The sequence below is a fragment of the Dreissena polymorpha genome, chromosome 13 (assembly GCF_020536995.1).
Source record: "Dreissena polymorpha isolate Duluth1 chromosome 13, UMN_Dpol_1.0, whole genome shotgun sequence".
Classification (NCBI taxonomy): domain Eukaryota; kingdom Metazoa; phylum Mollusca; class Bivalvia; order Myida; family Dreissenidae; genus Dreissena; species Dreissena polymorpha.
The window spans coordinates 6,027,742-6,047,082 of record NC_068367.1 but is presented as its reverse complement, the minus strand read 5'-3'; the positions used below and the strand labels follow the sequence as shown (position 1 = coordinate 6,047,082).

At 38.1% G+C, this 19,341-nt stretch overlaps 1 protein-coding gene across 3 annotated transcripts in view; it reads right to left on the bottom strand.

The window, feature by feature from the left end:
- Nucleotides 1-19,341, bottom strand: part of LOC127854909 (post-GPI attachment to proteins factor 3-like) — a 33,988-nt gene that overhangs the window by 10,327 nt on the left and 4,320 nt on the right. For all 3 annotated transcript variants that reach the window (XM_052390021.1, XM_052390020.1, XM_052390022.1), the window contains exons 2-6: nucleotides 15,221-15,387; nucleotides 12,005-12,134; nucleotides 7,844-7,993; nucleotides 6,131-6,193; nucleotides 4,324-4,385 (exon numbers count right to left, since the gene is read on the bottom strand). In XM_052390021.1, the coding sequence (XP_052245981.1) occupies nucleotides 4,324-4,385; nucleotides 6,131-6,193; nucleotides 7,844-7,993; nucleotides 12,005-12,134; nucleotides 15,221-15,357 (542 nt within the window). In that variant the 5' untranslated portion in view covers nucleotides 15,358-15,387. The remainder of the gene's footprint in view (nucleotides 1-4,323; nucleotides 4,386-6,130; nucleotides 6,194-7,843; nucleotides 7,994-12,004; nucleotides 12,135-15,220; nucleotides 15,388-19,341) is intronic.

Below are 19,341 nucleotides of genomic sequence, written 5' to 3'. Positions count from 1 at the left end.
ACAAGTCGTCATACCCTCACCTACAGGCTAGGGTGAACGTGTTGACAAGTAGTGGTATAACCCTCACTTACAGGCTAGGGTGAATGTGTTAACAAGTAGTGGTATAACCCTCACTTACAGGCTAGGGTGAATGTGATAACAAGTAGTGGTATAACCCTCACTTACAGGCTAGAGTGAACGTGTTGACAAGTAGTGGTATAACCCTCACCTACAGGCTAAGGTGAACGTGTTGACAAGTAGTGGTATAACCCTCACCTACAGGCTAGGGTGAATGTGTTGACAAGTAGTGGTATAACCCTCACCTACAGGCTAGGGTGAACGTGTTGACAAGTAGTGGTATAACCCTCACCTACAGGCTAGGGTGAACGTGTTGACAAGTAGTGGTATAACCCTCACCTACAGGCTAGGGTGAACGTGTTGACAAGTAGTGGTATAACCCTCACCTACAGGCTAGGGTGAACGTGTTGACAAGTAGTGGTATAACCCTCACCTACAGGCTAAGGTGAACGTGTTGACAAGAAGTGGTATAACCCTCACCTACAGGCTAGGGTGAACGTGTTGACAAGTAGTGGTATAACCCTCACCTACAGGCTAGGGTGAATGTGTTGACAAGTATTGGTATAACCCTCACCTACAGGCTAGGGTGAACGTGTAGACAAGTAGTGGTATAACCCTCACCTACAGGCTAAGGTGAACGTGTTGACAAGAAGTGGTATAACCCTCACCTACAGGCTAGGGTGAACGTGTTGACAAGTAGTGGTATAACCCTCACCTACAGGCTAGGGTGAACGTGTTACAAGTAGTGGTATAACCCTCACCTACAGGCTAGGGTGAACGTGTTGACAAGTAGTGGTATAACCCTCACTTACAGGCTAGGGTGAATGTGTTAACAAGTAGTGGTATAACCCTCACTTACAGGCTAGGGTGAACGTGTTGACAAGTAGTGGTATAACCCTCACCTACAGGCTAGGGTGAACGTGTTGACAAGTAGTGGTATAACCCTCACCTACAGGCTAGGGTGAACGTGTTGACAAGTAGTGGTATAACCCTCACTTACACGCTAGGGTGAATGTGTTAACAAGTAGTGGTATAACCCTCACTTACAGGCTAGGGTGAATGTGTTAACAAGTAGTGGTATAACCCTCACTTACAGGCTAGAGTGAACGTGTTGACAAGTAGTGGTATAACCCTCACCTACAGGCTAAGGTGAACGTGTTGACAAGTAGTGGTATAACCCTCACCTACAGGCTAGGGTGAATGTGTTGACAAGTAGTGGTATAACCCTCACCTACAGGCTAGGGTGAACGTGTTGACAAGTAGTGGTATAACCCTCACCTACAGGCTAGGGTGAACGTGTTGACAAGTAGTGGTATAACCCTCACCTACAGGCTAGGGTGAACGTGTTGACAAGTAGTGGTATAACCCTCACCTACAGGCTAGGGTGAACGTGTTGACAAGTAGTGGTATAACCCTCACCTACAGGCTAAGGTGAACGTGTTGACAAGAAGTGGTATAACCCTCACCTACAGGCTAGGGTGAACGTGTTGACAAGTAGTGGTATAACCCTCACCTACAGGCTAGGGTGAATGTGTTGACAAGTAGTGGTATAACCCTCACCTACAGGCTAGGGTGAACGTGTAGACAAGTAGTGGTATAACCCTCACCTACAGGCTAAGGTGAACGTGTTGACAAGAAGTGGTATAACCCTCACCTACAGGCTAGGGTGAACGTGTTGACAAGTAGTGGTATAACCCTCACCTACAGGCTAGGGTGAACGTGTTACAAGTAGTGGTATAACCCTCACCTACAGGCTAGGGTGAACGTGTTGACAAGTAGTGGTATAACCCTCACTTACAGGCTAGGGTGAATGTGTTAACAAGTAGTGGTATAACCCTCACTTACAGGCTAGGGTGAACGTGTTGACAAGTAGTGGTATAACCCTCACCTACAGGCTAGGGTGAACGTGTTGACAAGTAGTGGTATAACCCTCACCTACAGGCTAGGGTGAACGTGTTGACAAGTAGTGGTATAACCCTCACTTACAGGCTAGGGTGAATGTGTTAACAAGCAGTGGTATAACCCTCACTTACAGGCTGGGGTGATCGTGTTGACAAGTAGTGGTATAACCCTCACTTACAAGCTAAGGTGAACCTGTTGACAAGTAGTGGTATAACCCTCACTTACAGGCTAGGGTGATCGTGTTGACAAGTAGTGGTATAACCCTCACTTACAGGCTAAGGTGAACCTGTTGACAAGTAGTGGTATAACCCTCACCTACAGGCTAGGGTGAACGTGTTGACAAGTAGTGGTATAACCCTCCCCTACAGGCTAGGGTGAACGTGTTCACAAGGAGTGGTTTAACCCTCACCTACAGGCTAGGGTGAACGTGTTGACAAGTAGTGGTATAACCCTCACCTACAGGCTAGGGTGATCGTGTTGACAAGTAGTGGTATAACCCTAACTTACAGGCAAGGGTGAACGTGTTGACAAGTAGTGGTATAACCCTCACCTACAGGCTAGGGTGAATGTGTTGACAAGTAGTGGTATAACCTTCACCTAAAGGCTAGGGTGAACGTGTTGACAAGTAGTGGTATAACCCTCACCTACAGGCTAGGGTGAACTTGTTGACAAGAAGTGGTATAACCCTCAACTACAGGCTAGGGTGAACGTGTTGACAAGTAGTGGTATAACCTTCACCTACAGGCTAGGGTGAACGTGTTCACAAGGAGTGGTTTAGCCCTCACCTACAGGCTAGGGTGAACGTGTTGACAAGTAGTGGTATAACCCTCACCTACAGGCTAGGGTCAACGTGTTGACAAGTAGTGGTATAACCCTCACCTACAGGCTAGGGTGAACGTGTCGACAAGTAGTGGTATAACCCTCACCTACAGGCTAGGGTGAACGTGTTGACAAGTAGTGGTATTACCCTCATCTACAGGCTAGGGTGAACATGTTGACAAGTAGTGGTATAACGCTCACCTACAGGCTAGGGTGAATGTGTTAACAAGTAGTGGTATAACCCTCACCTACAGGCTAAGGTGAACGTGTTGACAAGTAGTGGTATAACCCTCACCTACAGGCTAGGGTGAACGTGTTGACAAGTAGTGGTATAACCCTCACCTACAGGCTAGGGTGAACGTGTTGACAAGTAGTGGTATAACCCTCACCTACAGGCTAGGGTGAACGTGTTGACAAGTAGTGGTATAACCCTCACCTACAGGCTAGGGTGAACGTGTTGACAAGTAGTGGTATAACCCTCACTTACAGGCTAGGGTGAATGTGTTAACAAGCAGTGGTATAGCCCTCACTTACAGGCTGGGGTGATCGTGTTGACAAGTAGTGGTATAACCCTCACTTACAAGCTAAGGTGAACCTGTTGACAAGTAGTGGTATAACCCTCACTTACAGGCTAGGGTGATCGTGTTGACAAGTAGTGGTATAACCCTCACTTACAGGCAAGGGTGAACGTGTTGACAAGTAGTGGTATAACCCTCACCTACAGGCTAGGGTGAATGTGTTGACAAGTAGTGGTATAACCTTCACCTAAAGGCTAGGGTGAACGTGTTGACAAGTAGTGGTATAACCCTCACCTACAGGCTAGGGTGAATGTGTTAACAAGTAGTGGTATAACCCTCACCTACAGGCTAGGGTGAATGTGTTAACAAGTAGTGGTATAACCCTTACCTACAGGCTAGGGTGAACTTGTTGACAAGAAGTGGTATAACCCTCAACTACAGGCTAGGGTGAACGTGTTGACAAGTAGTGGTATAACCCTCACCTACAGGCTAGGGTCAACGTGTTGACAAGTAGTGGTATAACCCTCACCTACAGGCTAGGGTGAACGTGTCGACAAGTAGTGGTATAACCCTCACCTACAGGCTAGGGTGAACGTGTTGACAAGTAGTGGTATTACCCTCATCTACAGGCTAGGGTGAACATGTTGACAAGTAGTGGTATAACGCTCACCTACAGGCTAGGGTGAATGTGTTAACAAGTAGTGGTATAACCCTCACCTACAGGCTAAGGTGAACGTGTTGACAAGTAGTGGTATAACCCTCACCTACAGGCTAGGGTGAACGTGTTGACAAGTAGTGGTATAACCCTCACCTACAGGCTAGGGTGAACGTGTTGACAAGTAGTGGTATAACCCTCACCTACAGGCTAGGGTGAACGTGTTGACAAGTAGTGGTATAACCCTCACCTACAGGCAAGGGTGATCGTGTTGAAGACAACAATCAAACAAGTAGTGGTATAAACCTCAACTACAGGCTAAGGTAAACGTGTTGAAGACAACAATCAAACAAGTAGTGGTATAACCCTCACCTACAGGCTAGGGTGAACGTGTTGAAGACGACAATGGAAAAGGCACAGAAGTAGTCCATTTTCTGAAACAAAATCCAACGATATTATTCTTGATTGATTATCTTTGATCAGCATGTCATATATTGTGTCATTATAACAAAAGATATACAGGACATTAAATTGTGTTGGTTTCAGGGGGTTTCACAAAGGAATAAATATAAATAACCTTTCAGGCGCAACACATTTCTTTATATTTAATGCTTCTTCAAATATTTATTTACATTAAAAAACAAGACTTGACAATTTTGCTGAACTAATGACATAAACGATGACATATTTTCACAGTTAAACAGTCAAAACTATCCATAGTTTTCACTTGTATTTTTCACCGTTCAGGGTTCGACATTAACTTTTTTTACCGCAAGACCGTCGGACCAGCTCCTCTTAAAATGTACTAGCCCGAACCTGATGTCTACTAGACCACAAATGACATAGTTAATGAACACAATTGTGTCATGTAACTGTTTAATCAGGATTTATCAGTAAATAATAAGTGAACACCAGATTTTTTTTTGATGCATAGAGTAAAACAATAAAATAAACCATTTTTTTTGCTTTACTCCGTCAAATTCAATCCATGGGAACTGACTCGATTTTCCATCTAGGATAAAATTGACATTTTCGTGTTTCTTCATATTTACGTTTCGTGTCAGTTTAAGCATCGGATTCTTTTTTATTAACTGATTTGTCAGACGAAAATCTGAACTTGAACAAAGCCATTCTTTAAATTACATTCTCTTGTCTGCTACGCAAAAATGTTTACATTGACGATACCGATTTTCGATAGAAGTCGTAAAATCATGCTCTACAGTTTTACGACACTGCAGAAAATCATTAATATTCATGACAACTTGACCAATCTAAACAAGCAATATCTGCAGGAAGCTCTTCTTTGCGTCTAAAAATAGCAATGAATCATGCGAATGCTCCGCGTTTATTTAAATACACTAGTTTTGTTTTAATGTAAATAACGGATACTAGAGTAATTTTACACATTAAAAAATAAAGGTTTTCACAGCATTCAGTTATAGTTATATGAATCAGTATAGATATTTTTTTGTACGACCAGTCGGACAAGCTAGCCCGCAGTTTGACTAGCCCGACCACCGATCTTACTAGACAATGTCTGTCGGACGTGCCTTAGTGTCGAACCCTGCCGTTTGAAACAGCAAGGTATCATTTCTACAGATACTTCACTGATATTGCCCTTAGATTTTGTTTGTTAGTTTGTTTGTTTTGACTGATTTTTTTCATTTTCAACAATTATTGTGCATGTGACTGTGGTCAGTTTACAAACTAGTCAGCTGGCTTACCAGTAATTTGTCTTAGAAAAGTGTTCATGACTAATCACCACACAAGATACATGGCCAGGGCCGGGAAGGAACCTGCAAAACTTCAGCTCTCTACCAACTGAACAAGCCCGTTAGTTCACAGGAAACTTAACCCTTAACCACTAAGATACTTATTTTTACGGATGTTTAGTCCCTTAGTGAAATTTAATTAAAGACCTTTCTTACTTGATTCAAGTTTAAAAGGTTTCAATTCAAACCTTTAGTTACTGATGAGCAGCAAACAGCATATAACCTGAACAGACTGCGAGATACTCACAGGCTGTGTTTTGTTTTATGCTGTTTGCATAGTCATGTTCAATCTGCCTCTGAGTGAGAAAGGGTTAACTCAATAGTTTCATACAATTTATTAAGCCCAAATAAAACATCTACAACACAGTGTTTGTATGTTACATTTTTCTATGATGAACACTATTTACCTCAGTAAACTCTGTATCTTTAGTATGGAAAACTGTAGACCAAGCCCAAGCATTCATAGCCATCTGAAAAATCATTAAGCTAGCTCTGGGAAAATGGGGTTTAATGCATGTGCAGACAGTGTTGTCCCAGATTAGCCTTTGTAGTCTTCACAGGCTAATCATGGACAACACTTTCTGACTTAACAGGATTTTCTATAAGAACAGACTTCCTTTGAATGAAAAATACCATAAAGGGAGAAAGCATTGTCCCTGATTAGCCTGTGAGGACTACACAGGCTAATCTGGGATGATTATTTAGACATGTGTATAAAGCCCTGTTTACTCAGAGTGTCGCTCAAATATAAAACAGTTCTTCATGCCATAGCTGAGTTGAATTTATGGTTACAGAGAACGTTTAATTTGGTTGTTTTGTATACCTTCAAAGTGTAAGTCAGGAAATAAATACTATTTGTATTACATTCATAAATTTAAGGGTTGATATAAATTGCCAATTGGTTTATTTAAATTAGTATTTAAATGAACTATTTACTTGATTTTTAATACATATTAATAAGTTTTAAATAAAGGTTAGTTTACTTTGCAAGGCTTAAAGAAATTAGCCTTTTCAAATGGTTAACAATTTTTTTTGTGTGGAACATTTCAACTTATACATGTTTTCATGTTTTGTTAGTTCAACGTCTGTTGGTATTTAATCAAAATTATTTCTAATTCTAACACTTCACGCGGCTTGTTTTCTATAGACAAAGAAGGAAATCAAGTGTGGGTTATTTTGCAATAATTATGGGCGGAGCTAAATGTTTCGAAAATAGTTCCATATAAATAAAGAAAATGTTGCAGTAAAATGCACGTGCTAAAACCCACTCTTAAAGAAATTTAATAAATGTAGCATGTATATAAATGTAATGAAACAACATATTGTCGTTTGTTATTTCACTCGTGATCATAGAAAAATAATATTTTCTATTATCACCCGTGAAATAACAAACGATCTTACACTGACATGAACAAATATCCTCTATATGTTAGTACAATTCAATGACGTCACTAAATAGTGACTTTTGTACTAAGAAGGGCGGAGTATTGAAAAATATAGTTCACATTCAAAAGCTTTAACCAAATCAATTAGAATAGTGTTAGAATCCAAATAATAATTTTCCATGATGGTTTGTTGTCGAATATTCCACAGTAAGGAGAATGGATGCGTGTTGTCAAATCACTCGTGCTTCGCACTTGTGATTTAATTCCTACGCATCTTTACTCCTTACTGTGGGTTATTCGACAACAAACCATGATAAAAATTTAATTTCTTAAATAACAGAGAAAATATTTAATATAAAGACATAATAATATTGAACTTTTTTTGTTCATTCTACAATCTGGAAAAAGAGCACAGTTTATCCGACAAGGTGTCACTATTTCTAAATGCAGACTTGATGATTGTATCATAAAATGAACTACTCTCTGGGAAAATTGTGCTTAATGCATTTGCGTACAAAGTGTAGTACCAGATTAGCCTAGGCACAGATTGCACAAGCTAATCAGAGGAACACTTTTTGCCTTCACTTGGAAACAATCAGACAGTGTTGCAAGTGTGAAAGAAGACTGCGCAGGTTTATTTGATGACACTTAACGCACATACAATAAGCCAGTTTTTGGCAGAACGCAGCTCAGATATGGTAATTCACAAGCAGATACAATACATGAGATCCTTACAATGGCAGCTACATGCCACACGTAGTACAAGGCCGTTGAGGTGGGCACTCGACTGCGGTACCAGAATATACTCAGGTGGGCCAGTCCATTGATCAGGGAGAACAGCATAGAGGCGGGCTCCTGTACCCCCCACAGACGCACAAATGGCCACTGAAATGAAGAATTATTATGCGCTCTGAAAAAACAGGGCTTAATGTATGTGCATAAAGTGTTGCCCAAGATAAGCCTGTACAATCAGCAAAGGATTATCAGGGACGACACTTGTTACTTTAATGGTATATTTTGTTTAAAGGAAGTCTCTTCTTTGCCAAATCCAGTTTAGGGAGGAAATAGTTGTCCCTGAACAGCCTGTGCAGACTACACAGGTTAATCTGGGACAAAACTTTACGCACATGCATAAAGTCTGTTTTTGCCAGAGCAAAGCTCAAGTATAAAACTAATATAAAAGACAATATTAATATAAAAAATATAACCACATGGCTAAGTATGGCTTTGTTCAACTATTTTCTCTCATTGTTGGTATCTAGGGTGAAACATTTAAAAGCATGGGAATAAAAAATCCTGGTGCATTATCAGTGGATGGCACACACACAATAGTTTTTTAATCGCATGAATAACCATGTTTCCAGTGTAATACAACCAACCTGTTACGTATAGTCTTAGCTTAGGCAATCCTTAACTCTTTCCCACTCAGAGGCAAAGTGAAAATAGCTATGTGCAAACAGCACAAAACCAGAACAGCCTGCAAGTAACTCACAGTCTGTTCCGGCTTATGCTGTTTGCTGCTCATTAGTATACAAGGGTTGGAAATGAAGCCTTAAAAACTTGAATCTTGTAAGAAAAGTCTTAAATACGTTTCTAAGTGGTAAAGGGTTAATTATGTATCTAAGTGGTAAAGGGTTAAATACGTTTCTAAGTGGTGAAAAGTTAACACAGGTTTGTTTGTGATAATGAGACCCATAGCAGGGCAGATTGGTAAAAATGTTCAACTTTGCACATGTATTACTTTTTTTACAAGAAAAATATATTCATATCTATGATGATTTCATTAAAAGAATAAGTAAAATGTGAACCAAAACATAAAGCGGCGAAAAATACAATTGCAAATCCAAACACTTCAACCATGAACTATTCTGTTTATTATTTGCCATGTTAAGTTGAAGACAAATATTAATACACAGCAAATAATGAATAGGTTCCAAACATATAAATAACATGAATACATATATATTGAACTACGTGAATGTTTACATGCTATCATGATGTAATTAGACGCAAATTAATGATGTCCTCAAAAAGTCAAATTTTTCCATCCATTTAATATGAAAACGGATTTCACACTGTGAGATACAGGGTTTTTAGTGTTTGATACCAAAAATACACCAGCATTTCAGTCAGATAATCTATGGTATATGGTATAAAAACAAAAACAAGATTAAACGATGGGCTTTAACTTTTACCACTCAGATCAACTTTTTGACGCATGTATAGTTCCTTAGAAAATAAAAATTCAATTAAAGCCCTTTCTAACTAGATTAAATTTTTAAAGGCTTTGTTTAGAACCCTACGATACTGATGAGAAGCAAAAAGCATAAATCCTTAACAGACTGCAAGTTACTTGAAGGTTGTTCTGGTATTATGCTGGTTGCACATAGCCATTTTCACTTTGCTTTTGAGTGGGAAAGGGTTAAATCATATGTAGGTAAAAATGTCAGAAGAAAACATGCGAGAGGAAAAATATAAGAAAAATGATAAACAAGGGACAAAATTGTCACAAAACCAGGTTTTCATTGTGAAAAAAAATCTGATAAAGGGAGAAAACTCAAACTGAACTTTTGAAATGAACAAACAAAATTAACCCCCTTTGTAAGTTTGTTTTAAAAAAAAATCTATTTTTAGTCGTGGCGACCTTGACATTGGAGATATTGACGTGATTCTTTCGTGCGACACACCGTCCCATGATGGTGAACAAATGTGCCAAATGATTTTAAAATCTCACAATGAATGACATAGTTATGGCCAGGACAAGCTCATTTATGGCCATTTTTGACCTTTGAACTCAAAGTGTGACCTTGACCTTGGAGATATCAACGTAATTATTTCGCGCGACACACCGTCTAATGATGGTGAACAAATGTGCCAAATGATTTTAAAATCTGACAATGAACGACATAGTTATGGCCCGGACAAGCTTGTTCCGCCCGCCCACCAGCCCGCCAGCCAGCCCGCCCGCATTCGCCAATCTAATAACCAGTTTTTTCCTTCGGAAAACCTGGTTAAAAAGTAACATGAAAAAATGCCAGATGTTATATAGAAAAAAAGTGTTTTGAGCAATATTTCCTAGGATATTAAGTATTGAACAATTCTGTGCTTTTTCACTTATGACTTTGTCTAATTGAACATTTTATATTTGGGCTGTGCTCTGTGAAAACGGGGCTTAATGCACATGCGTAAAGTGTCGTTCCAGATTAGCCTATGCAGTCTTCACAGGCTAATCAGTGACGACACTTTCCACTTTAATGATATTTTTGGTTTAAAAGTCTATTCTTAGCAAAAATACAGTTGAGGCGAAAAGTGTCGTCTCTGATAAGCCTGTGCGAACTGCACATGCTTATCTGGAATGACAATTTACACACATGCATTGAACCCCCTCCCACAGAGCATGGCTCTGATAGATGATCAGTTATTTAAAAAATCCTATTAAATTCCTTTTAAAATCTTTTGGATTTAAATTGTTGCAATACACTGCAACTCCAATATATCGCAGTTGAAGGGGTCCAAAGATCGCGACTGTAATACATCCAGCGCGCGATATAAATTGTAAGGTTATGTATGCATGTATATGTATGCATTAGCATCGTTATGCAATCTCAAAACACGCTATTTACCTACCTTATTCAATTACGTGTTATATCCATACGTTATTCATTGGTATAACACATAACATTATTCCTTGTGAGTAATTTTAAATGCATATAATTAAATTTGTAATCCGAAAAACATTGCCGAGTTGTATTGTTCAAGAATGCATGCACAAATTAGACCCATGTAAAAAATGACATCATTCATTCTCATGAAAAGCATGGAAAGCAGGGGTTAATAGTAGTGCATTTTGACAAACTGATGATCTTTACCTCTAAATTAAAAGCAAGTAGTTTACACAGTATCTAACACACACAGATTGTTGAGATAGGTCAGTATTGACTTGTGACATTTACAGTTATAATTGTGTACACCTTCATGTGTGCACTGGTGCGTTTCGGCAGTTCAAAGCAAATTCAATACAGAATGGTAACACCCGAAATGACCTGTGATGTTTGACAAGAGGGGCTATTGTTTATCGCAGTACACAGGTGTTAAAGTGATGTACAATGTAAGCAAACAATCTGGTCAAAACTGTATTATGAATATTGGATGAAAGTTGGTGAAAAAAGGGAAAAATACTAGCTTGAAACGGATTTTAATTCATCAAATTCCCAGATTAAAACATTTTATTTGGGGATTATGCTCGTCAGATTTTTGGGAGCCATAGCCGTTTTGCGATATATTGGACAACGCGATATAACGGACCGTGATATATTGGAGTTGCAGTGCAGAATCTTTATATTTTAAGGACAATAATTTATTAAAGCAATGGGACAAACAAACAGGTTTTTGATGATGATTATGTTTACTGATAGGGATTTATTAATCATAAAAAAAGTGATATTTCTATTTTATTTGTAAGCGATAATTGGTTTGGAGAAACTCTTTAACAGTCTTTTTTTACATTTATGATAAGAATTTAAGTTAACGTTGTATTTGACATCCTTCATTTAGATAAATAAGTCACATAAAATGCCCTTGTGTAAAAAAAGGTGCGACTCTTTCCCTATTTAGATAAATATGCAGCAGATGGCTTTGTAAGCATCTAAACAAAAGAAGGAAATTCTCTATGTTTGCAAATTAGTCAATGCTTTTGACTTTAAGTATATAATATATTCAATACTAAATATCCTACTGATTATTGCTCAAACAAACCATTTTACTATACAACATCTGGCACTTTTAGCTCTGCGATTTTTTCCTTGGGCATTTTTTATATTTTACTTCTGGCATTTTTTCCTCTGGCATATTTATCTCTGGACTTTTAACCTCTGGCATCACACTAAGTTCCGTTACCTTGCCATGGAACTGTGGCACATCGAGTCCATCTTTCTTGAATGCATCCACAGCCTGCCACATACACTCATACTTGCAGTCGTCATGGCAACTCCAGCCTATCAGTCGCTCAACAGGGGGCTGCCGGGAACTGAATTGAACACAAACATAGTACAGGGCCTTGTACAACAAATAATTACTTAAGTCATTATTCTTTCTCAAAATTGAGTGTGTTTTTTTCAATTTTTGTGACGAGGTTGACTATCATTCTCAAGCTGGTGTTCACAGATGTATTTTTGAGTTTTGAGTCTGACTCAAACCTGACTTTGAGAAGGAATATGGGCATATTCTTGTAGCTGAGTTTTGAGACAGTTTGTGAGCTGACCAACATTATCAATACTGCTCTGAGTGGGTTTTCAAATCTCATTTTCTGAGTGGAGCTAAAAAATTGAGTATTTTCTTGGTACTGGGCCTAGCTGCTGGGGCAGGGACCTGATACGATATCATTCTTTCCTACTGTTTCAACCACTCCAGTATATGTCAGTCTCTAAGATGTGTGACTGACAATACTCTCCGTGGCGTAGTGGATATGGTGACCCCCTAGTGACCCCCTAGTGACTGGTTAAATCCCCAATATGGGAGTATTATTTAGATCTCCTCCTTATAAACACCATGTACTGGTTCTAGGCCCAGGAAACAGACTCAAGAGCATTTCATATAAGCCTTAGGCTTTCTTTGCAATGGAGCTTAGTGGCGTAGTTGATATGGTGTCTGTCTAGTGACCCAGAGGTCACAGGTTTGATCCCCAATGTGGCAGCATTATTAAGATGTCCTCCTTAGACACCAAGTAGTGGTTGTAGTCCCAGGAAACAGACTCAGGCTTTCTATGCAATCAAGCTAAAAATAATAGATTTGAACTAAAATACTCTCATGACTTTATAAAAGAAAATGTGTTCTCTACAAATATTTAAAGTATTGTTTAATTTCTCTCAAAAAGAGCAATTGACATTCTGAACAATTGCTTTCTAATGGTGTGATGTAGATTGTTGTTTTCTTTGCGTAGTTATCCCTGTATATTATATTCAACCAAGCTCAGATAATGGAATTTTAGTTTGGTTAAATATAGTAGTACACTCCGGATCCACTGCATCGTGATCTGTTATTTCGCAATGTCCAATATATCACGTGTCTGCAGTGGACCCCAATTTTTTTCTCGCACTTAAGTTTTCTGTATAATCTAACATTCATAACTAAATCCAGTAGGGTCCAGATTTGTGTGCCTTAATTGTACATCACATTCACACTAGTGTAGTGTGACCAACAATAACCCCACTTGTCCAACATCAAAGATACATAGTTTACCAGGCCCGTACCCAGGCACTGGGCCCAGGGGCCCGGGCCCCCCGAGCTGGCTGTCGAGTTATGATTTTTTAATAAAGGGCCTACTGCAAATTTTCTCACATGAAAGGGCCCAAAGTACACTTCCCTGCAATACAAATGTGCAGATGTGTTTTATTGCCCCTGATACACAAGGGGATTAGCGCTAATTTACTCGCCAGTGGAGATAAGCCCCTAGGCATTGTTTTCTTATCACCTTGTACAAACATCCCCGATCTGTCAATTACCCATTGTGCTCAATGCTTCATCTTTTGATGGTGGGTGTAACACGTCGTTTGATTGGACAAGGAAAGAGAAACAGCGAATGGATGAAACTGATACAGTAGGTCGTAGGTCTGAACGATAATAGTGTTTTCTCTTTTGAATTCAAACCTCCTCTAGAGTCATAGCTTATTAAACATTTCTGTGAAAACTGTCTTGTAGATGATAAACATTTTATAATGAATTTATTTTGAAATTTTATATAGAGGAGGTTTGATTTCAAAGAGAAAATACTAGTAGGTTATATGGCAGTTTCTGACATATAACCATAGTAGTATTTTCTCTTTGAAATCAAACCACCTCTACAGTCATACTTTATGTTAACTTTCATAATAAAGGTTTTTTAGTTTCAAAGGATGCTTTAACTTCTTTATAAAGTGTAATACATTTCTGAAATCTAAAGCTTTAAACATGTGTGTGAATTTCACACCAAGGGGTCGTTGATAAAGCATGTCACGTTTTTTTTTTACCATTTTTACCTCGGCATGTCACAAACTGTTACAAAATCTTGGACCCCCTTCCCTAAAGTACGTCACAAACTCACACTTTAAAACATTTTTTTTTTTAATTAATACTTAATTCAAATTTAATCTAAAACTCAATTCACTATTAAACCGTATTAAAATTTCACTTACCGGTAAAAGAACTTTCACATTACAGGCTTTTATAACTGTAGGGTTGTTACGATGAGCAGTATGAATATTTATCCACGTGTTAACCTCTAATAAAAACGAAATTATAATTTAGATTTTCTTTCAACCCTTTACTAACTAAAAATGGAACAGTCCAATTATTTCGTCATTGAAATCTGTGTGGAGGTTGTGCCTATTGAATAAGCCGGCCCAGCCAAGTTGCCTATTAAACATTCGAACAACAGAATCAGGAGATACGCAATTCGTCTTATTTTGACATAAAACTAATTCAAATGTTTCACAATTTTTTGAAAATTATTTTTAAATTCTACTGAAGAAATAATAAATAAATTATACATTTTTTTTAAAATGAATGTGTGAAATCACACATGGCCTGACTCCCCTCCCCCATGTCACAAACTGTCACTTTCTCACTCACCCTCCCCCCACCTTGAGCGTGACAAACTTTATGGACGGCCCGTAATGGTTTAAGCTTTAGACTTCAGAAAGGTGCTGATTTACTTGTTATATATTCATAAATTTATAACACAACATATGTTTCTATATGCATTAAAATTCACCTTGAACAGTGCCTAATAAAAAAATCTATTCTGGAGGGGTTGCCCCTCCCGCACCCTCCCCGTTTGGGCCCCCCCAGTAAACATTTCCTGGGTACGGCCCTGGTTTACCGTAATTGCATGTGTATCCTTTGACAAAGTTCTTTATTGAATTTGCTTTAACGAACATGATGCCAGCTTTCAATATCTTCTGAGTAATCATATCAGCAAATCAGCTCTCAAGCAGTCAAAAACATGCCATCCACATGAAGGTGTATACAATAACTCTTATGTCACAGGTAAGAACTCAAAGAGTATAAATGAATATGCAAACCAGTATTTACAATTTAATTGTTTTTGCTGAGGTTCTAATACAGTACATGAAATACCTGAATATTTTTAATCCTTCTTCTGAGCAGTTTCTCTGCTTACAATTGTTCAGGCATTTCTGGTACACATATGACCTGTCACCTGGTGAGCCTGTCACCATAGCAACCAGAAGGCAGGAAGACACCAAAAGCAGCATTCTAGGGTAGCACCAGTCCAATCAATATGTCTGGAAATATTAACAGAATAATTGAGCCTTGTTCTGAGAAAACTGGGCTTAATGCATGTGCGTAAAGTGTTGTCCCAGATTAGGCTCTGCAGTCAACACAGGGTTATCAGGTATAACACTTTCTGCCTGAAATGGATTATCCTTTAGAAGTCTTCTTTTAAACAAAACAATCAATAAAAGCAGAACATGTCATACCTGATTACACTGCCCAAATTAATATAGGGATAAATGGTTTGTTGGGATATTATATTTGTTGATCCATCTGCCAACTAAATCAAGGAAAATTAATTTACCACAAATAATAATTATTTTGCAGTATCTTTTAATTTAGTACTAAGATCTTTACTGCCTAGCTTAACAGTAGTGATTCAATATATTACCTTATTCATGACTAGGCAAAATATTGGCAGTATAAGTTATCACAAAATGGACTTGTAAGAATGTTCAGACTTATATATTGTCAGTTTATGTCCAAGATGTTATACGCTCTGTGACATTTAACTTTACAATTTATTTCCAAACAAAGAAGAATTTTATTAAATATATTCAACTGGACAGGTGTAGAAGACTGATGCCCCAAGATGTCCTGAATATCTGAAAACTCCACTTATATAAAAAAATATATAAAAAAACCTGAAATAAAATGTAAAGGTGCGCGAATTCACATGCAAGTTAATATGTTTGTAAATAGCAGTAATGCCTTTTTAGTTATGTGCGACACTAGGTAAAAAAGTGTTGTTATTTTGCTTAAAAATTGAGCCATATTAAACTGATTGTGTTGAAATAACTGTAATTACTCTCAGTTTATGGACATTCTAAATATTCGGACAATCCCCTTTTATTGTAAATTTTTATTTTTATTTTTCATGACCCTAAATGTTCGTACATACAGATTTTCGTCCATAACTAATTACTCTTAATTTTCCGACAGTTTATTATACAATATTTTTTTACCAGAATGCTTCTCTGTTGCGCCAATCTGATGAAGTCTCGATCATGCATTTTTGCAATCAGATTAAGGTAATAAAACCTGGCAGACTAATGACTTTAGGCAACGGATCATAACATTTGTGTTCTGGGGTAAATAATTATGTATACATGTAATAGACAATGGTTTCACCAAACAAGTTAAAGTGAAACATATGTAGAAGTAATTAATACAGTCAATCTTGTATTAAGAGACCACTTAAGGGAGTAATCAAAAGTGGTCTCTTAATAAAATGGTCTTTAAATAAAAAAGGCCATTCTGGAAGAATGCTTACCCTCAATTTTAATCTATATGAAGAATAATCTCTTTTGTCAACAATGATTTTAACTTTTATAATAAAATGAATATAAACACAATACATAAACAATATTTTACTTATAATTTGTTTTATTTTTTCACTTATTATAAATTATCATATATTATAAATGAATTGTGTGTACAATATATTTATTTGCAAAAACAACATAGACAAGGAAATATTTTTCGCGTTTTTTTTCACCTGATACATAATTTTCCACGTCTTCAAGCACCTCGGCTTAACGCTTAAGAATGTTCTGAATTTGAGTTTTACCGACTCCAAACTCATCTGCAATTTTAAGTGCACTTTTACTCTTTGACAATTCCAAAACCTGAATTTTCTCGTTCAACGTTAACACTTTTCGTTTTGACATTTTAATTTCTGCATGTACGCTTAAGGAAATCTGACTCGATTATGATACATAATGAGCTGAAAAAATTAAAACACGTCAATTGAAAACAAACAAACAGACCTGATTGGAAAATTTATTAAGTAAATAACAATGTGATTGGCTAACAAATATCTACTAATTAGCATAATTACAAATTGGTAATGTACGGATTTCAACAGATGTTGCCAATTAAAAGTTTATTTTCCGCACTTCTCAGGAAATGTTTGTCGCGTACAGTGCATTGTTTCTGCACCTGTTATCTATACTCGAGAAAAATCGGCGTTGTCTCTTAACGTTCCACATAGTAAACTTTTTAAGCTGTAGACTGTGCGTAAAACGTTCCTCTATTATTGAACTCAATAAATTGATATGCAGTCTACAACAATACCGGTCAGAACCTGTCAACGAGACAAAGCATAATCATAATGGTTGGTGTGAAAACAAAGCAGCGGTGTAACAGTACATCTTATCGGCTTAGATAAACAATTAACACGGATTTGTCCCTGAAAGATCAATACATTAACCACTTTTACCTCCTAGTGGTCGCTTAAATCAAGATTTGGACATCAAAATACATAGAAATCAGCGGTCGCTGGTCGCGTAAGACAAAAGTTGCTGAATACAATATCATTATATAGCGAAAAAGCTCCATGGGATTTCAAAATGGTCGCATAAGACAAAGGTTGCTTAATAGAAGTGGTCGCATCCACAAGATTGACTGTACTATATGGCATGGTATTTTAGAAGCATGTGCTATTATTTGTTGAACCAATGGACGCTTTACAAATTGCATACATGTATCCAATTATCTTCAATGCAATACTTTAGAGTGCCTCTATAAATGTTCAAACACCTGTAAATTTTGTCTCTAAATTTTCAGACACCTGTATTTTTTAATATTGTTTGTATCAATCACACTTGATTAATACGCGACTGATGGTGCTAGGTCATCAAGAGAGAAGTGTGAAAAGATAGGATAGATAGAAGAGATTTGATAGTTACATGTATAGACATAGTAAAAAGTCTAGCCAGCTTCGTTTTCACCTCTTCAACCCAGACCTCTCCGGTTACTGTAGCCGCAGCCGGCACAGCAATGGGGATCTCTAGGGGTTACTTGGAGCTGGGCACATAACAGTGATTAGAAGGTGAGTGAGGAAAGCCCCTGCTTGAAGGATACCAAGTCAGGGGCCTTTGCGACTGTCGCAGGGAGGTGGTTCCAAACGGATATAGTGCGTGGGAAGAAAGAATTCTTGTGGTAGGATGTGGATGTAGAAGAATGGTGGTACTTCTTGTCATGATCGTTAGGGTGGTTTGGGGCTTGTATAAAGTAATGGATGGCTGGAATATCTACCAGGTCATTGGCGATTTTATACAGCATGGTGAGATGCGCTTTGGTCCGTCGTGATTCAAGCATCTCCCACCCCAAGTGCTCGATCATGGAGTATACCGGTACGCTGTTGGTGTTGTGGTATCTGTTGGTTACATATATAGCAGCCCTCCTCTGTATCATCTCAAGCTTGTATGCCACGTCTTTTGTAAAGGGATTCCACACTGTGGAGCAGTACTCAAGGGTGTACTTATTATTGCTGACGCCTATGTAGCGCTGCAGGAAGCCGAGTGGCGCGTTATTAACCTTTTTTACTATGTCCACATAGTGGTTCCATGAAAGGTTTTGGGACAAGGTCACTCCCAGGTACTTGGTAGTCGAGTCACTCTCAAGGGTATAGTCTTTCAGGGAGTAACGGAACATGATTGGGTTCCTCTTTCTGTGAAAACAGAGAATGCTAAACTTCTCTGGGTGAAAGTCCATACCCCATTGATTCTCCCATTCAGCTAGCTTTATCAGGTCATTTTGTAGGATCTGTCAATCTTCTTCCGAATTGATTTCCCAATACACCTGCGAATAGCCTTACTCTGGATGTGACATGTAGTGGCAAGTCATTGATAAAAACAATAAATATAAGGGACAAAATTGTCACAAAACCAGGTTTTCATTGTGAAAAAAAATCTGATAAAGGGAGAAAACTCAAACTGAACTTTTGAAATGAACAAACAAAATTAACCCCCTTTGTAAGTTTGTTTTTAAAAAAAATCTATTTTTAGTCATGGCGACCTTGACATTGGAGATATTGACGTGATTCTTTCGTGTGACACACCGTCCCATGATGGTGAACAAATGTGCCAAATGATTTTAAAATCTCACAATGAATGACATAGTTATGGCCAGGACAAGCTCATTTATGGCCATTTTTGACCTTTGAACTCAAAGTGTGACCT